Source organism: Pongo abelii, chromosome 22 (genome assembly GCF_028885655.2).
Source record: "Pongo abelii isolate AG06213 chromosome 22, NHGRI_mPonAbe1-v2.0_pri, whole genome shotgun sequence".
Classification (NCBI taxonomy): Eukaryota; Metazoa; Chordata; class Mammalia; order Primates; family Hominidae; genus Pongo; species Pongo abelii.
In genome coordinates this window covers 47,042,461-47,069,902 of record NC_072007.2, presented here as the reverse complement: position 1 = coordinate 47,069,902, position 27,442 = coordinate 47,042,461, and the positions used below count along the sequence as shown (strand labels likewise).

The following is a 27,442-nucleotide window of genomic DNA, read 5'->3' as shown; positions in this document are numbered from 1 at the left end:
CTATGGAAATTGTGAGCAAGTCTGTGTGCGCAAACACAGACTTACGTACAAAGGGTTTCATTGCCGTATTGCTGAAAATTCAGGGAAAAGGGGTGGGGAGAGACTTAACTGTTCAACTGTAGGGAAAAAAGTAAATACATTATGGCAAACTATGCAGCCATTAAAACAATGATTAATTAGAAATTGTAATATTATGGGAAATGTGTCTGATACAATGTTAACAGAAGAAAAGACAAGATTCAGAAATGTGTAAAGTATAACCCTAATTATGAAAAAGTGGGCAGGTGCACACACCACCCACTCCAACAAACTGTGTGATCCTGGACTAGCTACCAACGCCCCCGTGACTCAATATCCTCATTTATAAAAAAAGGATAATCAGTCCTTACGTCATATAGTTGTTGAAAGATTAGATGATCTGTTTGAGGATTTAGAACACTGGCAGCCACAGCTGAAGGGCTCAATACATATTAACTCTTATCTGACTGAAAATGACGGATAATTTTCACTTTCTTCTTTTCAGCTTTCCTTGACTTTCTAAATTTCCAACAAGGAGGAGGTTTAACCAGAATGAAATGTTTTTGTTTTTTACATGGGAGAGAAGATTGTGGGGGTTGGGAGGCAGGAATCCAGTCTCCATCAAGCCCCACCACCCCGTCAGGATGAACCTGGGGACATGAGGCAGTGCTGCTGTGTAACGAGCATGCCACCGGCTGGAGAGAGGCCTCTCCCGGACCATGCAGAGAGCAGCGCTTTTCTGCCCAGGCTTAACATCTGCATCTCAACCGACTCAGATGGCTGCTGAAGGGTATAGGCAAAGGCCATGGCAAAGAGAGAAGCCTGACAATGCTTCTCCTTTGGGGGTTTGCTTCTCTAACGAAAAGATACATGGTGTCTACTTCCAGCTCATTTCACAGGATTGCCTCATTCTACCCGCTACAACAGTGGGAGGTGGGAGGTAGGCAGCACCAGGAAACTGGGGCCAACAGAGCTTGAGGGCACAGCTGGAGTCCAGCCCAGGTGCCCTCAAAGTGGCAGCTGTGGGAGGAGGGAGCAGCAGCCTCTGGAAAGTTCTCTATAGCTATTAGGTTGGTAGAGAAGTACTTGCGATTTTTGCCATTACTTTTTTTTTGGAGACGGAGTCTCGCTTTGCCACCCAGGCTGGAGTGCAGTGGCATGATCTCAGCTCACTGCAACCTCTGCCTCCCAGGTTCAAGTGATTCTCCTGCCTCAGCCTCCCGGGTAGCTGGGATTACAGGCACCCACGACCACACCCAGCTAATTTTTTGTACTTTAGTAGAGACGGGGTTTCACTATGTTGGCCAGGCTGGTCTCTAACTCCTGACCTCATGATCTGCCTGCCTTGGCCTCCCAAAGTTCTGGGATTACAGGCGTGAGCCACCGCATCCGGCTGCCATTACTTTCAAAGTAATACATTGAATAATACGTATGGGTGTGAGGTGGGCTCACCTTTTAAGGGAGACTTAGCCAATTTGTTTATGGTCCAAAATAACCAAGAGATGCAGCAGGCTCAGCCTGAGGATCCATCCACGGATTTCAAGAGGACAAGTGCTCGCTAAGCTCTTCAACCTCAAAATCTATTCAAGCCCTTAGGAATATGGCCCCATGTGTTTTTTTTTTGTTTTGTTTTTTTTGTTTTTTTTTTTTTTGAGACAGGGTCTTGCTCTTTCACCCAGGCTGGAGTGCAGTGGCACAATCTCGGCTCACTGCAACCTCCGTCTCCTGGGTTCAAGAGATTCTCCCTGCCTCAGCCTCCTGAATAGCTGGGATTACAGGCAAACGCCACCACGCCCAGCTAAGTTTTGTATTTTTTAGTAGAGACAGAGTTTCACCATGTTGGCCAGGCTGGTCTCAAACTCCTGACCCCAAGTGATCTGCCCACCTTGGCCTCCCAAAGTGGACATTGAAATGTTTTAATAGTTGCACATGGCCTGTGTTCTCTTTGTGGTCTGGGTTTGGCCCATTCTGGGCAAGAGCCTACCTAGAGAGCTGGGTGAAATTCTCAACAACCTCGGAAGAACAGCCATGTGGACATCATGGTTCTTCCAAACCATGGACAGCCCAGTGTCCCATGACACAAACTGTCAGGTTTACTGACACTGATCCCTTCTCCACCTACGTACCAGGCTGTCCTCAGCCCGCCCTGAGGGTCTGGGTCAACAGATCACAAGCCTTTGCCAGCTCCCCCTACATACAAGAAAAAGTCTCCCAAACATGAAACAAAGAAAGCGGGGAGGCAGAGCTCGGCTTCCCTGAAGCCAGGCTGGAGCCTGGTGCCTTTAATCAGCCACCTCAGGTGGTGGGTGAGATGTGGGGTGGGAGGGTCACAGTGGTTCCATTTATGATGCTCCTGTGTTCACTTTTCTTTACAGAATGTTCTGGGGCTGGGTGTAGTGGCTCAGGCCTGTAATCCCAACACTTTGGGAGGTCAAGATGGGAGGATCACTTGAACACAGGAGCTCAAGCCCAGCCTGGGCAACATAGCAAGACCCCATCTTTATAAAAAAAATTTAAAAATTCGCTGGGTATGGTGGTACCTCCCTGTAGTCCCAGCTACTCAGGAGGCTGAAGCAGGAGGATCACTTCAGGCCAGAAGTTCAAGGTTAGAGTGAGCTCTGACCACGCTACTATACTTCAGACTGGGTGACAGAGTGAGACCCTGTCTCTAAAACATAAAAATGAAGAAAGAAAGAGAAAGAAAGGAAGAAGAAAGAAAGGAGAAAAAGAAAGGAAGGAAGGAAGAAAGAAAGAAAGAGAAAGAGAAAGAAAAGAAGAAAGGGAGGGAGGGAGGAAGGAAAGGAAAGGAAAGGAGGGAGGGAAGGAAGGGAAGGAGGTTCTGGGGAATATTGTAGCACAGCTCTGACTTCACAAGCTCACCTGGTGACACCCAGACCACACCAACATGATGCCCGCATTCCCCCTTCTCTGGTCCGAGGTGTCCCCTCGCCTGACCTCTGCAAACCTGTGCTCCCCAAAGCCTGTGCTGCTGGCCCTGCTCTTCCTCACAAAGCTCGAGTTTCTGGAGGCTGGGAGTTCTTTCTCTTTAGGGGCTGCGATTTCTTCAGCCCCTGTGGACTCTTGCTCCCAGTGAAGAGGATATTCTGAAGAACGTGTGCAAACCATCGGGCTGTCTGGCCCTCCCGGAGGGAGGATCAGAGGCGGTGGCCTCTTACCTCCAATCAGGCCTCTGCAGAGCCCTTGGAACTGACCCCACAGATTCCTGGCTTTTGGCTACCGGTGTGGGGAAAGCGAGGCCTCAGAAGAGGGGACAGTGACCTCACTCGGGTCCTGGCTGTTGGCAGCTGTCTGCTTTGTCCCTGCTCTCGGTGACCTCACCCACTGCCCATGAGAGATGCGTCTGGGCATCTCACTGTGAGGAGTCCTGAGGGGCCCAGGCGGGGGTTGCTGTCACTGCTGGCCACCTCCAGCTACACTCGGTTGTGGCAGATGGAAGGGAAGCTGGCAGGCTGCGTGTGTCCCTGCATCCCTCGGGCAGCCACAGGGCCAGCTCTAGCTGATGGAGTTGAAAGACTTGAGTCCCAGGTCTGCAGTGGCCACAGTGGGGACCCTGGTGGAACCTGGGAGGGCAGGAGGCTCAAATAGGGAGTCTGGCCTCACCACCTTTCCCTCAAGCCAGGCCCTGAGCCGGGCTGTCAGCCACCAAAGCACTGTGTGACGGGACTAACAAGTCCCATTTCAAAATGGGGCCTCCCACCTTCTCAGCTTCTCCCCTGTCCTCCCCAAGTCGACCTCTGCAGCTATAATACGGGAAGGGCCTCTCCCCACAACTTGAGTGAGGATACGGACATATTAAGGAATGACCTAGTTCAGGGCTGAATTGTGCCCGGGACACTAAGACAGTCCCCAAGTCCCCATCAGGACCCAAACACCACAAGACAAAAGCATCGTCCAGACCTGAGGTCCCTTGGTTGGGACTCTGTGGGGCCAAGCAGCGGTGCGGCACATGTCCCCAAGAGGAGAGGCAGCAGCCATTGGTACAAAGCCAGGAGTGGAGACAGAGCTGGAGAGCGTGGGGGATGGGCTTCCCTCAGCCCTCACACAGCAGGGGTGTGGGTGTAAGGACGCTCCTGTCAGCCAACAGGGACCCCCAGAGAGAGGCATGGCCTGTGTGGACAAGCAAAAGATGACAGACGGGGCTGGGAAGGGAGAAACTTGTGGAAGGTTAGAACAGAGAACATCTTCACACAGCCTGGATGAAGGCCCAGCAGGGAGGAAGCTGAGGAGAGGCTGTGAAGACATCGGCCTTGCTCTGGCCCAGCCACATCCACTGGCCTGACCTGTTCTCCCCCACTGAGGCCTTTCTTTGGCAGGGCCCACCCTGACCATGTTGGGGGTAAGCCAGGCAATCAAGGCCCCCTGAGAGCAGCCCTCCAGCCACTGATAGGCACAGGGGTATCAATACCTCAGCTCACTCTCCCCTCTGCTTGATGACACTGGCTCTGGGGTCTACCCGGGGTTGAGTGCCAGCCTCCCATGGCTGTAGCCAGTGGACAACACCCTCTGTGGCTCCTTCCCTGGCTCACTCCTCACTCCCCTGGCCATGTCTAGTCGCTGTCCAAGTCAACCATTGCACTTCAACTCCAGGCTCAGAGGCAGCTTCTGGAGTTTCAGGAAATCAAACAGGTGCCACCCAGCCCTGGGGATGGAGAGGCAGGAACAGGAGGCCTGGGGTTGGCCCCTCTGGCCCGTGTTCTGCACCTGGGAAGGAGAGTGAGGCCTCCACAATCACAAAGCTCCATACCATGAAGACCCCGACTCTGAAGACCCTGCTTGGGAGTTGACTGTCTTCCCAGAGAGTTCTAGCTTTGGAGAGGCGTGTGACATTCCAGTTGAGTGCTCTGAGGGGAGGCTGCTGCTCAGCCCTGAAGGTGGTTCCCACGCTGGATTCAAAGAACTCCCCATTATCTGAGACTGTCCTTGCTGCCACTCCCTCTCAAAGCTGCCAGGGGAAACTGAGGCAGGCACACTCATGGTGAACTCCAAGGCCACACCAGCCCCCTGGCCCGGCTGGGGTGCACTCTTTCCTGGTCATTTCTCTAGCACAGCTAAGGTCAGAGTCACAGGACAGTAGCAATCACTGTCAATCTTGCTATTTTCTGTTTTCTTTGAATTACCAATTCTGGCTCATTTGGAAAAGAAAGCCGTACCCTGTCTAATTTGTAAACACACCTACCTTTTCGAGCCTGTGCCTGCCTGCCCTTTCAGAGTCCCCTTGGACAACTTCAATATCTGGAAACTTCCTTTGAGATAAAGTGGCTTCATCATATGAACCACAGGAGACCCCTCAAATAAAATCACCTTGTGGGTCTGGTGAGCCGGGCAAGCTCAGGAGGGCTGGGATCCTACAGAACAGCCACCAGCCCACATCTCCAAGGTTAAGCCCCGTGGTGTGGTGTGGTGGTGACAGCTGACAGCACGAGAGCCAATGGGCTGGACTTTGGTCGTGCCCCAGCTCCACTGCTGCTCTTGGGCAAGTGTCCCCTGAGTCTCACCCTGATCACCTGGGAAAAGGGCACGAGAGGGACACAGCTCCTCAAACCGCCCGCAGGTCAGAGTCTATAAGTGAAAGCATCTACCCGTGATGGACACAGAGGAGGCACTGACTTAGCATCACTGCAGCCTTCATGACTGTTCCAAAGCAAAAGAGGGAAAAAAAAATCCCAGCTTCACGCCGGGCGCGGTGGCTCAAGCCTGTAATCCCAGCACTTTGGGAGGCTGAGGCGGGTGGATCTCGAGGTCAGGAGATTGAGACCATCCTGGCTAACACGGTGAAACCCCGTCTCTACTAAAAATACAAAAAAAATTAGCCGGGCTTGCTGGCGGGCGCCTGTAGTCCCAGCTACTTGGGAGGCTGAGGCAGGGGAATGGCGTGAACCCAGGAAGAGGAGCTTGCAGTGAGCCGAGAGCACGCCACTGCACTCCAGCCTGGGCGACAGAGCAAGACTCCGTCTGGGAAAAAAAAAAAAAAAAAAAAAAAAATCCTTGCTTCCTGGGTTAGCCAGGCAGTGTGAAATAAAAGACATGGTATTTAAAAAGAAGACTTTTGTCTAGGTGCAGTGGCTCACGCCTATAGTCCCACTTGAGGTCAGGAGTTCAAGACCAGCCTGGTCAACATGGCGAAACCCTGTCTGTACTAAAACTAAAAAAATTAGCCAGGCTTGGTGGTGGGCACCTGCAATCCCAGCTACTTGGGAGGCTGAGACACGAGAATTGCTTGAACCCAGCAGGCAGAGGCTGCAGTGAGCTGAGATCACGCCACTGCACTCCAGCCTGGGCAACAGAGCGAGACTCCATCTCAAAAAAAAAAAAAAAGATTTTTGATTCCCTCAGTTTTCTGTCTCTGTGCTTAGAGGCCTAATTTCCTGCCTTTCAGCCTGCTGTGAAGAGCAGGTCCCCTTGCTGTAATTCAGGGGTGTGCTTTAAACTCCCCAGCATTCTCCTGCCTCCGTGGAAGGGGGCTCCAGACCCCCCAGGGCTGGGGCTTTCCCTCAGAGCAGCTGGTCAGCCCCTCCGCCCCAACAGTGGCAGGGGGAGCGTGTGGAGGTATGAGCCCTCACCTTCGCTCTCCAAGTCCCAGACTGTTCTAGGGCACAGCACAGCTCTATGCCCTTGAGGCAAATGCCTCTCCCATCTCCCAACTGCTCTTGCTACTTCAGAGCACCCTCCACTCTGCTCTTCACACTTGTCTGCTCAAGTCTCCTGGACATCTGATTCTAGAATTGACACACCATACCCAGTTTGCACAAGAAAACTTTCTAGCTCCCATATTAGTGACACCGACTGAGAAGTTCCATCCGAACACTAAGCAGTTGCTTCTCTACCAAGCTTGGTCTCCAGAATGACAGAGATGGTTATGAGATCATGATTTGGTCTTTAACAAAAGACAGAAAAGGGTTGTTCACACCTCCAAGTCTCCACATGAGTCAAGGAGCAAGGAAGAAGCCTTCTGTGCCTGCCCAGCATAAGTCCTGGGTTTCTGTCCATAGAGACTTGGGGAGGGAAGAGTAACAGCGACACCCTGGGAATATCGAGTTCCCGGGTCCCAGTCCACACCGAGCCCAGCACACCACGCATCTGTGAATCTAGTGGCCTGCCGGCCTGCCATCCACCTCCCACTCGACACTGGCAACCTGTCCTCTAACGTCCCTGAGCCAACAGAAGGCAGAGCAAGAATAGAGGACATGCCATCTGGGCCACACTGCAGAAGACCCAGCTCCTCTAACTATCTGCACCCTATTATAAATCACCACCGACTGGCCATGGGTGTGGCAGGGCTGGACAGCAGGAGGATGAGGCATTCCACTCCATCCAAATTAGTCTTTGCCTCCATTTGGATTCTAAAAGTGTATGGCCGGATGCGGTAGCTCACGCCTGTAATCCCAGCACTTTGGGAGGTGGAGACAGATGGATCACCTGAGGTCAGGAGTTCGAGATCAGCCTGGCCAACATGGTGAAACCCCGTCTCTACTAAAAATACAAAGATTAGCCAGGCGTGGTGGCACGCACCTGTAATCCCAGCTACTTGGGAGGCTGAGGCAGGAGAATCGCTTGAACCCGGGAGGCGGAGGTTGCAGTGAGCTGAGTTCACGCCACTGCACTCCAGCCTGGGCGACAGAGCACGACTCTGTCTCAAAAAGATTTTTTTTTTAATTTTAAAAAAGTAAAAGAAAAGTGTCACTTCTTTAAACATTTCAGCGACTAGAGCATCCCCCTCTATATCCTGATGTTCCCAAACCACCTCCGTTGGCAAATCAAATCGGTGTTTGTTCACCCTTTCCCAAGATGACCTCTCCCATCGTGGAACGGTAGCCTCCCTGGGCTTCCCCTAGCTGGCCGGGGTATAGCAGTCGGAGACAGCTCTGTGTAGGTTCAGCTCACAGCTCTGCTACCATCCAGCTGTATGAAGGTGGGCAAGCGGCTTAACCTATCTGGACCTCAGCATCCTCACTGGTAAAATGAGGATCATGACAGTGAGACCCTCCCTCACTGAACTGGTATTTAGTCACTTAAACTTAGTGCCCGACAGCAGTAAGAGCTCCATAACTAGCAGTTCTTCCACTGTTGTTGCTGTTATTCGCAAATGGTGTCCAGATCACAGAGTTTAAGTTCCACATCCACAATCTAGAATCCAGGCAACTTCGTGATCCTACACCTGCTAGAGTCTCCCTGAAAGGGTGCGCGTGGCTGCTTGAGAACCGACAACAGGCAGCCGTACTTAATCACGGGGTGGAGGAAGCCACACTTGAGGCTTGAGATTCAAGTGGGTATCATGGATGATTATTGCACCAACAAAAGGGACACGTCCCCCCAGCTCTGTCCTCAGCACCTCCTCCCTGACCAGCTACCTCCCGTGGCTGGGGTGGGTGTGCTACTCACAGAGATGGTGTGCGTAGCGGAGGTGGAACACGTCGCAGCCGTGCACGTGATGGTATAGGGTCTTCTCGATCAGGTCCTGCGGCTCGTACCCCGTCACCTCGGTCACCCTGTGGGGGCGTGGCAGCTCAGTGAGTTACACCACTCTGCAGACTGCCTTTCATTTAAACTAATATTGGTTTTGCCAACTAATCAAGTGCTAAAAGCCTCAGGTGGGAAATGTTGATTTTGGAAACTGAGAATGATCTTTTTTACAAGAAGCAAGTCTTTGAACTCTAGCCCGGTGCAGGGTGTAGCACTATTCATGAACGGGAATGTTCTTCTGAAACCACCTGCTAAGAGAATGTTTGGAATGGCTTAAAATTGTAGCCTTTTTCGAAGTTCAGCTTATCGGGAAATGCTTACAAGTGGACTTTGATACTGATATTGCGAGAAAGCTGCTATGGTGAGAAAGAACCCAATCTTGGAAGGCTTCGGGGGGACGGTCTTGTGCGAATGTTTTTTATAAATTGTGGTAAAATATACATAATATAAAATTCACCATGGTAACCACTGCTAGTGTACAATTCAGTGGTATTTGGTGCACTCACTATGTTGTGTAACAGGCATCACTGCCCCTGTCCAGAGCTTTCCATGATCCCAAACAGACACTCTGTCCCCATTAAACACCAGCCCCCCGCTGTCCCCTGCCCAGCCCCCAGTAGCCTCCCTTGTACTTTCTGTCTCTAGGAATTTTTCTCTTCGAGAAAGTACATATCCGTGCGATGGCACACCATTGTGGCCTTTGGTGTGTGGCTTCTTTCACTTAGCATGATGTTTCCATCCATGTTGAGGCATGTGTCTGAACTTCATTCCTTCTTAGGACTGAATAAGTTTCTGTTTTACATAGACACCACATTTGGTTCCTCCATCCCTCTGTCTGTGGACAGTTGTTTGCACATCTTGGCTACTGCGGGTGAGAGTGTTTAAACCTCTGTTGCACGCTAGACACTGTTGATTGGCACAGATGGTCTCAGGATGCTGCCGTTGGGTGATTCCTACAATTGGGAATTATGGGATAACTGGAGACCTTTAGGCTCCTATGAGGGGAGGATTGGTTCAGACCCCCCAGAAGACAGGATAATGCCCTAAGATATTGTGACTAGAAGGAAAGCCTTAAGCTCTCTAGAGAAATGGAAGCATTTTCCCGGGGCTTATGTGACACAACCCCTTGGTGTTCTCATCGAGTCCCGGGCATATTAATTTCCCACTTCGGCTCTTTGAAGAAAAGTGGCTCTCAGTACCCAAGACCACATCATCACCCGCATCAGGATCGCTCTGGCCGTAGGTGGAAGCTGCACGTGGCAACGATGGTTTCCCAGGCTTTGGGCAATGGGGCCGGGCACCATGTCCTCGAAGGAGGTGGTCCTCAACATCTTGGTGATAGATTTTCAAGAACAGATGAAAGAGAGAGGGATGAAGGGATTCCAAGGCAGGCAAGGCTATGGTGCAGAGTCAGTCCTGGGGGCCGGGTGAGGTCGGGGAAAGAGGGAGGGCTGGGGCTGGGGCCCTCCTTGCTAGGATAGGAGACATTAGCTGTAAATTAAACTGAGAAACTTGACCTCACTTTCATTCTTTAACCCGCTTCCCTTTCTGTTAAGATCTGCTCAAGCTTTGGGTCGTAAATCTCGGAGAGCCTCATGTTTCCCTGGAATTGTTCCCTGTTTGGTGTACTCATTTCCATGGTGTCCTTCTAGGGTAGGAAGGAGACAGGGCTTGCAGCGGGGGGGCGGGGCGCGGGAGGCGTGGGGAGGGGGACTTGTAGAGCCCAGAGCCATTCAGGGCTCGGGGGACTTGTCTAAGGGCCACCTAGAACTTCAAGCCCCATCAGAATCTAACTCTGTGTGGCAGGAAAATTGAGCCGTCTGGCTTCCCCCAAAAAGAAAACCAGGCATCTCTACCGTGTGGGGATGAAAGAGGCTTCCCAGACCCTTTGGATGCAAAGTTACAGAACAACGGCCCCAAACGTGTAAATGAATCAGAAACACATGTATTAAGTTTCTCATCAAAGTACACACTGGCTTTAAAAATTAAAGGGAAACGGAGGGGTTTGGCAGGGTGCCCTCCCGGTTTTTTCCAAGCCTCTAGTGTCTGACGACCTGTCAGAGGGATCTGCCAAACCCCAAACATCGCTGTGTTCACCCATCCTTAGCAAAAGCATCAGCTCCAGTTTCAAAGAGAAATACCACAAAACCCTGACGAACCCAATTTCAGGTTACGGCGAGTTCAGTTGTGTCTGGGATTGTGCGGGCTGTGGTGCCAGACAGGCCCATGGCCACCCTCGCTCCTGTGACTTGGGGCTGCTGGACCTCAGGCAAAGCCCTCGCCTGGCTCCTGGGGTTTGGACCCAGAAGGGACATCTCCCACCCTGCTTGGCCACTCTGCTGTCTTCCCAGGGCTGGGCCAGCCCAGGCCCCATCCCCTTGGTCACAGACTGACTGACTGACCTGGTGACTGGGAAGGCCTCTGCGGCTTTCTTCTGACCCCGTTCAGCCCCTCCCATGTGACTGCAGCTCAGAAAAGGCCTCAAGGCTTTGCTAGAAGCTTCCTAATATGGCAGGAACAACCAGAGATCTGGGAGAGGCAGGATGTCTCCTTCAAGACCACCAGCCTTCTTTTCTGTTCACTCCAGGGGTGCAGCCCCCACACCCTGAGACTCGGGAGCTCCCACTGGCGCTGCAAAGCCCCATCCAGGCCCTGTCCAGGCCCCCTTCAGGCACAACCTCCTCTACCCTTGGCTGCCTTTCCGGGCAATGTGGATTGAACGGCTTGAAAAGTCTCTCCTCTGGGAAGACCACTTCTTTCCTGTTCTCGAGAATTCATCGGTCTCAGGGGTTTCCTAGAAGGATCAGAGGAAAACTAGGAGACGAAACAAGGGAGAAACCAGTCGGATCCTCCCAGATGTCTCTGATAATGACCTTGGGCAGCTGATGTCCTTCCAGCCGCCTCTCAGAAGTGGCTCCCAAGTCAGAAAAGAGGAAGTAGAGGGGTCCACCTCCGCTGGGACAGCTCGGCTGCCTTCTCTCCCTGCAGGGCCTCCCTCTGCATGGCAGGAAAATGGCATTTGTTGCTCTTGGCCGTCCCCAGAGGTGCTGGCAGCTTTCCCCAAAGAGCGCTGCTTCCTCTCTGCTTGGAGTTTCTGGGAAGATGCTGGTGACCCTGCCACGCTCACCCTTGTCATTTCCCTGCCTTTGAGTGGTCCTGAAGGGCGTCGACAAGGAGTCAAACTGACTCCTGTCTTTATCTCTCACCCCTAACCAGGAAGATTTGTTTTTTCTCTGTAGAGCATCAATAACTGGTTAAAATGATCAATTTTATGTGATGTGTATTTTACCACAACTTTAAAAAGTGAAAAAGAAAAGAAAGCCGTAAATCTTGGCTTCTGGACATACAGAAATCAAAATGTATCTCTCCTCCCCCAGCCAAAGACTCATCGCACACACACACCCCACGTCAGGAGCGGGGTCTCTGATGGCTTATTCCTGACTGCACAGCCAAGGAACCTACCTGCCAAGAGCTAAAGTGGCCTTGGTAAGAGAGGCTTCACTGTTTCCAATGCTTCCGTCTATTATCTAATCTCATCTTTCCTAGCAGTGAGTGGGCCGGCCGCGCTGCTATTTCACAAATAAGAACATGGAAGAGGCCTGACTAGCACGTGGCCTCAAGACTTGGGAGGGTTTTGATGGTTCCACAGGGTGGACATGTGTCAAAGCGTCACACTGGACCCCACAAACACCACAAAACCCTGAAAACCAAACGCAGTTAGCATTTGTCACTTAAAAATTCAATTCAATTTTAGGCTGGGCACACTGGTTCATGCCTGGAATCCCAGCACTTTGGGAGGCTGAGGCGGGCGGATCACCTGAGGTCAGGAGTTCAAGACCAGCCTGGCCAACATAGTGAAACCCCATCTCTACTAAAAATACAAAAATTAACTGGGCGTGGTGGTGGGTGCCTGGAATCCCAGCTACTTGGGAGGCTGAGGCAGAATCGCTTGAACCTGTGAGGCAGAGGTTGCAGTGAGCTGAGATCGCACCATTGCACTCTAGCCTGGGCAAAAGAGTGGAACTCTGTCTCAAAAAATTAATTAATTAAACTTAAAATTAAATTCAATTTAAAAAAACTTAGACTTTAACTGCAGACCCAGTTAAAAAACTGGAACTGCAGCTGGCTCTGGGGGAGAGTGAAGGCCACTCCAGCACGGGTCTGGAGAGAGGTCCTCCCCAAGGCCAGGGGAAATGACCTCATCCAACCCCCTCCTCCCAGCCCAGATGTAGACAGGGCACCCATGAGCTGTGGGCAGAGCATCCCCCAGGGAAGGCAGCGTCTGTGCTCCTAGCCTCAGCCCTGTGGTGACTTCACACCAGCCTGAGCGCCAAGGTCCCCCACACACTGCACTCAGGGTGGAAACTTTCTGTTTGTTCTAAAGTCCTCCTCGGACACAGGAGGCAGAGCTCTGACATCACGGCCTTCAAAAAAGCCCAACCTGTGCTCACAGCACATGTTTTCATTTCAAACTCTAGTGATTCAAATAAGTAAATAAAATAAAACAAGTAATCAATAAGTAAATAAAATAAATAATCAATAAGTAAATAAAATAAGTAATCAATAAGTAAATAAAATAAGTAAATCAATAAGTAAATAAAATAAAACAAGTCCTTGAGTCCTAAGGCTGACATATGTTCTTTCAGTTCATAAACTGCTTTTGCTTAATCCACATTCCTATTATGACTTATTCCTTGTTATGATTTGGCCAAGATGGCAGCTTTCAGGGGCCCATTTCCACCACCCGTGTCTTCCAGAAGGTCACAGCCACGGTGGCAGGTGCAGAACTCACCTGGAATCCAGGAATATCAGCTTCAGGTCGAGGCTGGCCCTGAACATGAACATGTTACTGTACAGCTTGATCTCGGTGATGGCACTGGGCGGCAGCGACTGGCCCACAGCCACCAGCCCCACAATCTGGTAGCAGGAGTCGTACAGGGACATGTCCAGCATATACTGCCTGATCTTCAAGTAGCCACTGCAGTGGATGACCTGGGAGTGGAGAGGGCAGGGTCAGCCACTGGCCGTCGGGGTTGGGCTGGTGCCCACTCCTCCTGGCTCATTTTCTCAAACGTGCTGGAATATCTCCCAGCCCAGCCTCTACTCCGCTGTGTGGCCCAGTGTGCTGACAAGCACCGGTTCATTGCTTAGGAGAAGTGGAGAGCTCTGCTTCTTAGGAAACAACACAATAGCTGGATGCAGTGGCTCATTCTTGTCATCTCAGCACTTTGGGAGGCCGAGGTTGGGGGATCGCTTGAGTCCAGGAGTTCGAGACCAGCCTTGGTGACATGGTGAAACCCTGTCTCCACAAAAAATACAAAAATTATCCGGGCATGGTGGTGCAAGCCTATAGTCTCCAGCTACTTGGGAGGCTGAGGTGGGAGGATCACTTGAGCACTGGAGGCGGGGGTTGCAGTGAGCCGAGATTGTGCCACTGCACTCCAGCCTGGGTAACAAAACGAACTCACAAGACAACAAAAAATATCATAATAAAATATAAGGGTTGTCTTATCCAATTGACTGTACTATAAGTAACTACAAATTAGGGCTCCGTCATATATGATGGAGATATACATTATGAGCTCACTGCCAAGCTGTGAGTAGGTAACACAATAAAGGCATCTGGGGGAAGCCAATCATTTGTTCCACAGTGCTTGCATCAGTGACTATGCTGCCTACCACCTTCCAATGGGATTGAACTTGGCATCTGTATCACTCGACATGCTGTACCAGTAAATAAACAATTCTTTCAGTAGACTTTTTTTAGACAAGGTCTCACTGTCGTTCAGGCTGGAGTGCAGTGGTGCAATCAGGCTCACTGCAGACTTGACCTCCCAGGCTCAAGTGATCCTCCCACCTTAGCCTCCTGAGTAGCTGGGACCACAGGCATGTGCCACCATGCCTGGCTAATTTTTAAAAATTTTTTTTGTAGAGACAAGGTCTCATTATGTTGCCCAGACTGGTCTCGAACTCCTGGGCTCAAGCAATCCTCCCACCTTAGCCTTCCAAAGTACTGGAATTACAGGCGTGAATCACTGTGCCCTGCCCCAATACAATTTTTTGAAGTCTTCATTTTTAATGTATTTTTATTTCCTTTATTTATAATTCAAGATTTTATCTCCTTGTAATAATAAGCCAGAGTGGCCCTATAGAAGCCCTTCCAATTGCTGTAGCCAAAAGCCATACAGGCGAGAATGCAGTGTTTCAGTGTCAAACAGAAACATCTGTACAGCCTCGAGCCTCACTACTGGAAGCATTTATTCCAGCTGCAGTCTGTGAAATCTTGACAGGATCATTATCATCATGACAACAGTGAAGAATCTTAGCCTTAAGTTCCCTGTTCCAAAACTCTTCCTCCAGGATTTCTGCATGCATTCATCATCTTTAGGGCTAAAACAAATCTTAAAATCCTTCCAGTCTATTCTTCCATTTTACTAATGAGGAAACCAAGAACAAGATGGTGTCGTGTATTGCTTAAGATTGGACAGTGGACAGTTAACAAGTGGCAAAAAAAAGTCAAGACCCAAGTCCCATCCAGGCGTGGTGGCTCCTGTCTGTAACCAGACACTGTGGGAGGCCAAGGCAGGAGGATTGACTGAGGCTAGGACTCAAGACCAGCCTGGAAACACAGCAAGACCCCATTTCCACAAAAAATTTTAAAAATTAGCTGGGTGTGGTGGTGTGCGCCTGTGGCCCCAGCTACTCAGAAGGCTGAGGTGGGAGGATCATTTGAGCCCAGGAGTTTGAGGCCCCAGTGAGCTGTGATTGCACCACTGGACTCCAGCCTGGGTGACAGAGCAAGACCCTGTCCCTTAACAAAAAGACCCAAGTCCCCTGAAGAATATCTGGTGGCTCCCGGGGCCCCACCGTGGCCCAAAGAGGCTTAGTATCTGGGACAAGAAGGAAGAAACATGCCCCCTAAACTGTAACAACACAGTGAGATACAGGTCAAAGGAGGAGCTTAGAGTGGGGTCAAAGAGGGGAGCTGGGGCGGGGCCCTCCAGAAAGAGAGGACAAAGGCACAAAAGTGCTCTCTCCTCTCACCCCATCCTCTTCCCTCCTTTTCTAAGAGGCAAATCCTCCTGGAAGAAAGTTTCTGGCAGCCTCCAGCCTCATATTGATGGGTTATGATGTCTGTCTTCTGAGGTTGGAGAGACAGCAGTGAAGATGCCTGGGAGGAGGGTAAGGAGCCCAGAGAGGGGACAAAAGGGTTGGTGGGGGACACTCAGCACAGACATCCCCCGACCCACTTTTCCCTGGGGAGCGGCTGACTCTCGTGCCCTGAGACATGACCTACTCCTCCATTCTGGAATTAACCAGAACAAGCGGTGGTGTCTGGCAGAGAAGTGGAGCCAGGGAGGAGCATGGGCTGGGCTCAGAGTCCCAGCTCTGCCACCAAGCCCCTTCTGCCGTCCCTCCTCTGGTCCTTGACTACAAAACTGGGCCGGTGCTGCTCATTCCAATGGGCAGCTGAGATGCTTGAGGGAGTGGCCCAGGTGTGGTGCTGCAGATGAAAGCTCTGCCTCGGACCTTGGAAAGGGCGCTAGCATTATTGTGGTACACACTGTCATCGGCGGCAGGGAACTTGGTGGAGCATCCCAAGGGGAAGGGCAGTGTCCATGCTCTGGATACCACTGCTGGCTGCACTGTGCCCAGGAGGATGGGCCTGTAAGAACTCCAGAGGCGGTGGCTCCAGTGGGACTGGTCCACATGCAAAGTGCCAAGTATTAATAAAATCTGCCCTAAGCCACGCTGATTCCGGGTCTTATGTGATGAATTCCAGCCAGCCTGGAACATCCTCCTAAAACACCAGCTCTCACGTGAGCCTCCAAGAGACTGTGCGCCATGTTGCTGGAGAGCTCTACATTAGCGGGGATGATGAGTTTGTGCTCCCGTGCCTTCCTTTCTGCAGATGCTCTTGAAAACACAGAGTGAGGACCCATAGCCAGCTCCTCCCCGCACCCATGACTCCCCGCCGTACCTTGTATCCGCTGCAGGTGAGGCCTGCGTTCCTTTTCGCCAAGACACACTTCATTCGAAGAAAGAATGACCTCTCTATCTCATACTCTGCAAGCAGGAGCAAGGTGAGGTTGGCAGCTGTCCCTCCGTGCTTCCCCCATCCTTCTTCCAACCTCACCAATGTGTTCCCAGGGCCAGATGCAGCTGCCACAGGCCTTCTCAGTGTGCCCAGACCCTGCTCAGAGATCTTGGACCGTGGCTGAGATCTGGGTGGGGCAGTGGAGACACCAGCCCAGTCCTGGGGTGGCTTCCTCGGCTCTGAAGGAAGGCAGCCAAATGAGGCCGCCCCTGAGGCCCCTGATGGGCCCTGCAGAGCTCCACCTGCCATCGCCCGCTCCTGGGGGCCGTGGGCTCCAGGAAGGTCCAGAAGCCTCTGACTTCCCTCAGGGTAGCAGGACTTGAGTGCGTGTGACCCAGGCTCGGCAGATCCATGCTTTCACCCTCATTTCTAGCCCCGGAAGGACCACCCCGTCTCTGTCTCTGCAGGGCTCTGCCCTTCCTACTCACTCGCTTTGCTTTTGCAGGCCTCCCATGCAAATCTCTGACTTCACTATTGTCAATGCAAATGTGTCCCCTAAGGAAACACCCTCTGCTTCAGGAAGGGACACCAGTGCTCTAAGACACAAATAGAGAAGGACCTCTGAGGGAGGGCGAGGTCACTCCACTCTAAATAGCCCTTTGGTGGAGGTTAATACATGAATTTTTAAAGGAAGGTTACCACTAGGAATGGAAACAAAGTCTTCCACCCTCCCTGAGGTCACTGCCCTGCGGAAGCTCAGGAATCACCTCAGAGGGCACCCCCTACCCCAGTTGGAGAGGCTGTCATATTTTACCCACAATTCCCCCTGCAGCTGGTGTCTGTGGGCAAAAAGCTTCCCTCTGACATGGCTGCCTGCCCCAGCCATTCCCAGATAAGCACGGTGGGTGGAAGCTCAGGTCTAAAATACATCAACTGGTCATTAACTACCAAGTTCTGGGGAGAGCCCATTTCTCACAGGTTTATCATAAAACAATGGGGGTCATTTCAGACACAGAAAGTCAGCAAGGGAGCAGCTGAGGAGAAAATTGAGCACTTGGGAATCTCAACCCCTGCACCCCTCGGCTGGCTGTGGAAATGAGTCAGGTGCGGCCTCAACGCTTCCAGCCCTTGTTGCTTCACACTCAAAGGCCACAGAAACAGGGCGTGAAAGGGTCTCATGATATTCCCAAGACTCATTTGCTCTCATTTATAATCCCTCTTTGGGAGGTTATGACCCAGGCAGGGTAAAATGAAACCAGTGGTAGGGGGAGAAAGCCCAGTCCCATACAGTTAACATACTGTGCAATTTTCAGGCCAGGCATGGTGGCTCACGCCTGTAATCCCAGCACTTTGGGAGGCTGAGGTGGGCAGATCGCCTGAGGTTCGAGACCAGTCTGACCAACATGGCAAAACCCTGTCTCTAATAAAAATACAAAAAAATTAGCCAGGCATGGTGGTAGGCACCTGTAATCCCAGCTACTTGGGAGGGCTGAGGCAGGAGAATCGCTTGAACCCAGGTGGTGGAGGTCTTAGTGAGCCGAGATCACGCCACTACACTCCTTGTCTGGGTAACAAGAATGAAACTCTGACTCCAAAAAACAAAACAAAACAAAACAAAACAAAACAAAAAACTGTACTGTGCAATTTTCAAAAACAATAACAGCACTATGTTCTGCAGTTCTCTGACACCTGTTGTCTTTGTCCAGCTTTAAACAACCCCGCAGTGAAAGAATTCGATTCAGGTGTGATGTTCTAGCTTAGCCCTCATTTTGTTAGAAATTACCTCTTCAGAGCCATGACTCATGCTGATGTATGCAGACATATCATATCCAAGAATCAGACCTTAGCTACAACTAGGTGTCCCATCTCATTTCAGAAACCAACATGCCAGGCTCTCTCCTTGGTAAGGAATAATTAGACTCCAGTGACTATTTCTGGAGCTGGAACTTGCAGGCCACACAACTGTCTGCAAGGGATTTTACAACTGTGTGAGCTATTTTGTATTCTCTCTTCCCAGCCCGAGAATGACCACTCCCCCCCAACCCCCAGAAGACAGCAGTAAGAATGCAACTCATGTTTTTCCTGCAGCCAGCTACTCCATTCTCATCACCCTTAAAGCCTCTTCTTTTGCATTTTGTTCCACTGGGGTATTTTGGCCAAGCTGGGTGCCATAGTCCAAAGCACACACAAGGCCCATTTGTCAAGAGGCCTGTTGGCCTCACTGGATGGTTGGAGGAAGTTAAAAGGCCAGGGCCCCTGGAATAAGTCCTTCTGTATCTTCCTAGCACTCATCGCAATTGAAATTTAAGGAGTCATTTGTGTAATGACCAGGGCTTCTTAATGATTTGTGCCACAGCACAAAACCTACAGATCCCTACTTGGAGTAACATTTTTAAATACATAAAATAAAATATATAAGATTACCAAAAAAGCAACTGTATTGGAAAGTAATTATCAAAATATTTCAACACAGTGATACGGATATAAATGTGCTGCTTTATTAATACATAAATAAGAAGGTTCAGTAGCAGGTCTCAGAACTCCTGAAATTTTGAAGTAGGCATGTGGGCATAAGCGATATGTTTAAACCTGCAAAACTTTCATATGATATGGAAAACATCTGTGATTTCTGTTGTTGGCAAAGCCACAGGTACTAGGGACCCCAAGATGGCTTATCATCTATCATCAGAAGCAAAGGAAATGCCAAATTTCAACTGCAGGAAACACATATGTAATTTTCCCCATGAAATGTCATAGATCACCCACGACCCCCGAGTTTTAGGCATGGCATCTTGGTTAAGGAGAAGCTTGGTCTAGACCCGTGATGCTGTAATCCCTGGAATTCTGACCCAAGAGCACGAGGGGAGCAGGCTTGCACCACTTTTGTCTTCTACCTAGCACTCAACACAGGTTCTGGCCAACAATAGGAGCTTGATGAATATTGGCTTAAAAGACACAGGTATAAATGCAAATCCCCACACGGCGGGTGTTGTGTGTATATTGGAGAGACCTGGGCTGGGCAGTCCTAGTCATGCCCAGCCACTTGGCAGATGTGGGAAGCAAAGCCCTGAGTTCCATTTAAGAATGTTGCCTTGCTTTTAGTCTGTTTATTTTCCTCTGGATGAAATACCTTGGAGCAGGTGGTGGTGCAGCGGCTGGTGGGCCGTGAGGACAGCGGTCATCTCGTCGTGGTCGGAAGGATGGATGTATTCATAAATACTGTTGCCCGTGAGCTCCACCTGCCGTGGAAGGGAAGGGTCAGAAATGCCACCGCCTTTCTGGGATTGGCACATGGGGAGGGGCAAGGTGCGTCACAGGTGCACACCCTGCCAAGAACAGAACTTTGATCTCTGCTGACAACCCACACCCTTGCCAAACGCAGAAACAGTTTTCTCTTCTCAACAGAGCTCAGAGCTCTGAACTGTCTCCCACACTGTCTAAAGACGCCAGGGCACTGAGGCTTGAGCTTGGAGCCAAGAGAACTCTTAGCAGGAAGGACCAGAAAGCAAAGGGTGGAAAAGGTGGGCACCAGAGGTGGGCAGCGCTGCTGGCCTGGGCAGCATCCTTCATACACAAGAGGGCTTGAAACAGACCCAGGCCAGGGTCTCTGTCCTTCCCTTGCTGGCGATCTGAGGGGACCAGGTGGCCAGAAGGCCAGCTGTCCTGTCCACATTGTGCTCCCTGTGGGAGTCTTGTCCACTCCGAGGCCGACCAGCCGGCCACGGCGGGGGCGCCACTGCGCCCGAGGAGGACATGAACTCAGACAAAGGCCCTTTCTTCGTCGGCTCTGAGCTGTGCCCCTCAGGCACTGCCAGGCCTCTCTCACATTGCCAGCAATGTGTCTCTGGCCCTCCCAGTCCGAGATGACTGTGCTAATTCTGCAGCTCCCGCCCAGGGGTGTGGCTGGGGCTGTGCGTGACCTGCGGGAGGGTCTGGGCCTGCTCCAGAGAGCCACGTTATATGGGGGTTACGTCCTGGGGTTGCTGCCTCAACAGTCCGACGCTACCTATTTCCAGACACAGCCCACAGAGGACAGCACGTCCATGTCACTTTGCAGGAATGGATGGCCCCAGGAAAATACCCATCATAGTTACAATTTTTACACAGAGGTCCCTGGAGGCCCAAATTCCCGAACTTGAGAACCTTTCGAATGTTGTCCCAAACATAAGCACCAGGAGAGGATATGATACAGAGTCTTAACACCTGGGCCCCCACCCACCTTAAGATGGACAGTGGCACAGAATGTTCTAGAAATGACTAGCAGAGCAGCCTCCTGAGCAGTGGTAGGTGGATCCTATTTTTAGAGCTATAATCAATAGTGCTGAGGGTGGGAGACAAGGACAGTGAGTCGGCGTACCCCAGCATTGTTCAAGGGAGGCCCAGGGGCAGTGGTAGGACTTCCTCCACCGCCAAGGGGAGCCCCAGTGCCTAGCCTGAGAAGAAACTCAAAGCACGTGGGAAACCGTCCTTGGGTGGCGAAGGATCTTGGGTGGGTCTGGAGAATTCCTTTTTGACCCTGCCCTAAGGAGAAAGGGTAACTTAAGATAACAAAAGGAGGCTCATGGTGTGTCTTGTCCCGAGCCACTCCCTTGTTATTTTTAGGTGTGTCTTGCTGCAGGTGTCGCCGGGAGCCTGTGGCGCTCCATCAGAGGAGACACAACATGATTATCTGCAAAGTGGCTGTCCTGATGGTGCCACCTCACGCAACAGGACAACCCAGCCAGCTGCTTAATGGAGAAGTTCTCCTGGGAGCTGCGGTTCCAGATTAGCATCTAGGCCATCAGCTTTTACTTGGGACCAAGGGGTCGTGGAGGGGTGAAGTGATTTATCGCACTCCTCCGAGCCAGTTCTTCCAATTCGTTAAGAAGAGCGAGTTGCTTTCTTATTCAGAATAAGTTACACTTCTGGCCTGCTAAGTCATCTGGTCCCTAAAACGGCTCTCACAGTTCTATGTTTTACATTATTCATGGAATGTTTCCTTCCAATATTATGCAAATGCAGCAACAGAGAGAATCCTATTAGAGGAATCCTCCCTACCCTCTACTTAACACCCACTTCCCAAGCCTGGCACTTTCTCAATAGATCTCCCAGACGGACATTTGCCTCCCTGAAAAGTTATTACAGGATTTCATTTAAGAAAAATAATAAAAACTAAACATTCTTCTTTCGAGTCATTCCTGTTAATCCTTAAAAAGTTTAAATAAACCGGCAACATGTAAGCCAGCCATTTGGGACAGGACCGTTTCCTTTTTTCCTCAGGGTGGCAATGACTATGCCCTGGGAAGGCCTGTCCAGGTGCAGAGTGACAGAGGCTAAAAAATAAGAGAGTTGGCTTAAGAAAATATATATTGACACTTTGGGAGGCTGAGGCAGGTGGATCACCTGAGGTCAGGAGTTCAAGACCAGCCTGGCCAACATGGTGAAATCATGTCGTACTAAAAATACAAAAATTAGCCGGGCGTGGTGGCATGCGGCTGTGATCCCAGCTACAAGTGAGGCTGAGGCAGGAGAATCGTTTGAACCCGGGAGGTGGAGTTTGCAGTAAGCTGACATCGCACCACTGCACTCCAGCCTGGGCGACAGAGCAAGACTCTGTCTCAAAAAAAAAAAAAAAAAAAGAAAGAAAGAAGAAAGAAAAGAAAATATATAGTGACTCACAATTTCAACAGTTTATTTTAAAAATGAAAAAATAACAAAATAGAGAAATGTTATATTGGCCTATCGTTTCTCCCTTCCCCATGTTTTTAGGGAAAAAGAATAATTCTGGTTTGCTCAAAGTTCTTTTCTAGAAAAAAGTAACTGATGTGTTTTCGGGAAACATCTTTACCTCCTTGCAGAAAGACCTTCCATCTGTGCTTATTAAGGGTTAGATTTGCGTTTTAATCCCAGAGTAGGTTCTTATGTTTTCAGAGTTCCCATTCTCATCACATGCGTTTGAAGAATGAGAAGGGTGAGGTTGCACAGATGAAAGGCTTGGTTTTCTGAAGGCTCGAGTCTGTGACAAAACGAACGGGAAAACTCCAGAGCTGTCTGGGAAGTGAAACAGCCTTCAAATAACGGAAATGTCTTTACAGAACAAATTTTGGAATGATAAAACAGTCTTGACCTTAACTCAGAATTATGGTTGACATGGTGTTTCCTGTATTTACGTATCTATCCGCGCTTTTGAACACTGAGAGAAATGTGAGTACCTCACAAAAAAAAAAAAAAAAAAAAAAAAAATTATGGTTGTCGCTATAAAACTCCTTGGGTCTCATACATCAGCCTTATTAAAACAGACCTTCCATGTGATATTTTAGTATTTGTAAAACTTTGCTAACTACAAAATGGGTAGCTTTCCTACTAAGAGCTTTTTTATGTTTTACTGAATAGCTTTTCTTCTTGCCAAGAAAACTACACATGATAAATACAGCACTAAATGCGTATATTCTGTGTGGAAGGGCAGAGTTGCTTGGCACTCTGAAAATGCACGTTACTCTGGGGTGTTTTGCTGAGTATGGTAAATTAAGGATTTTAAAACAAGATGGTTTGGGTTTCAGCGTTCAAGTTATGTCAACAAACATAATTATGTTGTCTTTTGTCTTTATTTCAAAAGTGAAAGGATTAGGTCTTGTACCTCCAAACAACATCATCGATATGTTTATGGTTGTTTCTGGCCACAGTCTCAAATAAGACTTTCTTTTATGTGTCTCATAAACTGCTATTTCATACATACCTATATTTATTTGAACATGTATACTAGTTATCTAGATGCTATATAACTGTATGAAATGTTGGTGAGGAAACTTAACTCAAGGATACTTAAAAATGTATACAGCAGCTACACGGGGCTTTTTTTTCCTCCTCCCTAAATAAAAGTAAAATAATTGCATTAACCAAAAAAGCACATGGAACTAAATCATTTAGTAAACATGCATGGAAAAAGATTGCTGCCCCGACTCTACCTCATCTACGTAGATAGAAACTTGTCTAGATGCTTTGTGTGTGGACACGTGTGTGAGTGTGTCCACCAAAGGGAGTTTTCGGGCTGAAAGCCTGCCTCTCTATTGCCTAACACTTGGACCCTGGGCTGAGGAGACAACTGGCATTTTATGGTTGTCTCTGTCATTGTTTTAGTACCAAAGTTTGTCAGCAACAATCACTTGTTTACTAGTGTAAACAAAAAAATAAACTAAAAAGCTCTGCCATACGAAGCAGATTTATTTCAACACTTGTTCAAATAAGGCTTAATAAAAGACTTGGAATGGGGATGGGCTTATAACCCATAAAGAATCATTTCCATACCCTCAAATAAAGAATTTGGATAGTCATTTAGTAGAGGTTAGACCAAAAACAAAACAAAACAAAAAATCACTTTGCAGTGAATTTCCACACAATTATAGCAGATCTAGGGGCTTATATTCTCTATGATCTTTTAACATAAAGTTTAACGCTGAATCAACATGAAAGACATCTTTACTTAATAAGATAACATCATTGAAAGTAATTGAAAGTTTTTGGAACACAAAAGAGCAGCATGTATCAGCTATTACTACTATCGTTATTCATCAGAAAATCTGTTTGAAAGGTTACTCTGACTACTGGGTAAAAATTTTTTAACACTTTTATCTCTTGTGACTTAAAAAAAATATTTAAGCCCATTTTAATAAAGGTCTCACGCTTGATACATTTGCCTGACTTTTAAAAAATAATCTAAAAGGTGCAAAAATGTTTAAAAGACCAGTTGGGTATTTGACATCCTATTCAATACTTTATTTTACTATTTAAGTAAAGAAGACAGAAAAAAATATACATTGTGATTCTGCCTAGATTTCCTTCTATGGAGTTAATCATTAACAGGGGGAAGATTTGAGAGAAAAGTTTGTTGTTGCCTATTTAAACAGTTCACCGTGGAACGCTCCCTAGACACCGACAAAGTGGGCACATGGGCACTAAAGTGTTTTTGTAGCTGTGGACTGATGCTAACACAGCCCCGCAGAGAAATCAGAAAAAATTAGTTGCTCTATGCAGATGATCAGTTTGACTTATCTTTTTAGAAACTGTCACTTCTGCTGGAGAGAAAGAGACAATGTATGTATCTCTACAACTTTCTTAGAAAATGGTAGTGCCTAACACCTCTCCTCTCTCAAAATTATGATGCTGCATTATGATCATGAGGAAATAGAGTACTTCAACTTGTGAGGCTGCCTGGATTTCCTTCCGTGGAGCCGATCATGAACAGGAGGCAGATTTGTCACCTATCCAATATTTTGGTCCTTCTTAATTATTGTGTTTATAATCAATCAATTCTATTTTCTACATAAAAAGAGAAAAAATAACACAGAGAGGCTAACTTGGATGGCCTGACTGAATGCACTGGATCTCTTGGGATGTGCACAGTACCTTCTGATGGGCCAGGACATTCCAAATGACCAAGCAGCCCTAATAGGAGCCCCCAAAGGACTCTACTGAAAGCAACTTTGTTCAAATGAAACTGTGGGTATGCCTGGATTTTGTGTTGCTCCCTGTAGTTTGTAAATCACATGAAATAGGCATTTTGATCTGTTTCTCACCACGATCCTTAAAGACAGATAGAGCAGGCATGATTTTATTATTTAAGTTACATGGTTCAAGTAGGTTAAAGAACCTGCCCTATCAGACAATAAAAATTGTATAACTGAATGCATTTCCCTTTTTGCTTTGACTGCTAGGGAGCTCAGATCTAAATTTAATATTTGATAATAGTGACTTTACCTATTTTAACATATTTTCAATCAGTCATCTTTAAAAGTGTGTGAAATGTTTTGTTGTGTTTGTGACATTACTGTAAGACTATGAAAGCTTTTCTAAATGATTAAAAAAGGTAAGTAATCGGGCCAAGTCAGAAGTAGAAACTAGTCTGGGTACAATTTAAGGACCCTGAATAATTCTAAATAGGGCAAGGTAAAAATTCAGAGAATAATGGTAGGTTGGTGCAAAGGTAATTGCGGTCATTGCCATTAAAAGTAATAGAAAGACTGCATTTACTTTTGCATCAACCTAATAATTATGGAAAATAGTAAATTTCCTATTCCCAACAGTAGTTCCCATTCTACAAGTACACTAATCCCACGAGTCACATAGGCACAAGTGCCAAGCCTTAGTAAACTGTATTTGGGAGAGTTGGTTTGATAAAAGCAGAGAAGAGGAAGAGAAAAACTTTCAAATCATTTAAGATGTAATTCATTTTAAAGGGCTTTGCCTGAGAAACACAGAGTTACATAAACCCACGTGGATCTGGATAAGGATATCCATACATCAGAAGAGAAGGTTGTAAATAAATAGCAAGTTTGTAAAAAAAAGTATTGGCAGAAAAATAAAAGGAATACACCAGATGCAGGTTGCCAAATGTGGTCATTTTGTTTTTCAATGAGCAAACTGAAGCCTCATTAATCGGCATGTTTTATTTTGACTTAACTACATTAGGAGGCGTGTGTAATTCAAATTCATTATGGGCCTCTCTGGAACCCATCCGCTGTATCTATCATTAATTCTAGTGTGTGTTCAGTCATGGTGAAAAATCACTCTGATAGCACACAATGTGAAGAAATATTTAGTCCTATATGTAGTTTAAAATGTGACTATTAAAATCATGATCCACATTTGTTAAGTCAGGCATGTGAATGGGAATGATCAGTTACACTACCCCCTTTCAGACATTCAGTGGGTCCAGGGAGCCCCCAAATCCCCCACCAAACCCTTGGCTTGCCAGGGAGAGACAAAGCTGGGTCCCCCTCTTTCCTCTAAGGAAACGGTGGACCTCTTTTAGAAGATGATTCCATCTTTCCAGAAAAATTGGTAATATTCAGATGTTCTAAAGAAACCTTGCTGTTCAAAACAGTAGTAAACTGAGTTTTATGAGTTTCTATCACAAGCATATAAAACGCTTTGCTGAAACGACCACTGAACTGGAAAAAGTCAGGAAAAATGACCCTGAATTCCATGCGAACACTCATAAATCTACCCCTCCCCATTCTCTCTCCCCAAAGAACATTCTGGATAAAATCCATGTTCCACATCAGCTTACCTCTTGCTTTATAGCAACTCATAATACCACGTGCAGACCAGCAAGTGTGGACTGAAACATGTCCCTTTGTGGAGCTCTTTTCAGGGCATCTAGCATTACTACATAAGCAGATAGTCCAGGTATGGGACAGAACCTCGGAACAAGGCTGACGTGGCGAAGACACACTGGTCATGAAACCCCAAGGGAAAAAGAAAGTAAAAAAGTAAAACGTAGTATGGAGAAGAAAACCCCTGCAGGATGTCCTGAGAAGAGGATTTTGCAATTTGGGGTTATGTTCTTACATAAAAGCAAATACTTAAACAGACTCATTTTCAAGTTGGGTGAGCCTGTCAAAATCTGCTGTCACTTCGTTTAATATTTTGGTTGCACATAAAATTAGGCAATACCCACCTGGGACAAGCCTAAATGGACAGAAGCGGTCTCGGATATATACATGATTTTGCCATCAGATGCTACCACAAAAACAAATCCATCCAGAGTCTGTAAAAGATAAAGTGTCAGAATAAGAGATGATCATTCTACATTAGAGTTAAATCTAACAATGGTACAGTCACTGGGATGGAGGGAAGCATCAAATATGACCATCAACACATGCTTGCTAAATGCAAAAATGAAGCCCAGGGTCTTAAAAAGGACTGTAGGAAACAGCACCCAGGGTTTAGTTCCCAGGCCAGGCTCTGAAATGCTTTTAAAGCACTTTAGAAACAATCGTACATCCACATCACAAAAATCATGCAAAACATTTGAGAATTCCTATCAAGCTCAGTTTAAATGTAGTAGCTTTATTGTTTGGGGTTATTTTAGCACTTAGTACAAATCCGGAGTTCTACGGTACTTAGGGGAAAAATCTACCACTATAT

At 48.2% G+C, this 27,442-nt stretch overlaps 1 protein-coding gene across 1 annotated transcript in view; it reads right to left on the bottom strand.

Annotated features, from left to right (window-relative positions):
* The window catches only part of SIM2 (SIM bHLH transcription factor 2), a 48,894-nt gene that overhangs the window by 8,824 nt on the left and 12,628 nt on the right, over positions 1–27,442 (bottom strand). The window contains exons 3-7 of the mRNA XM_024239461.3: positions 26,973–27,062; positions 19,668–19,776; positions 16,481–16,566; positions 13,292–13,491; positions 8,419–8,525 (exon numbers count right to left, since the gene is read on the bottom strand). Coding sequence (XP_024095229.2) covers positions 8,419–8,525; positions 13,292–13,491; positions 16,481–16,566; positions 19,668–19,776; positions 26,973–27,062 — 592 coding nt within the window. The remainder of the gene's footprint in view (positions 1–8,418; positions 8,526–13,291; positions 13,492–16,480; positions 16,567–19,667; positions 19,777–26,972; positions 27,063–27,442) is intronic.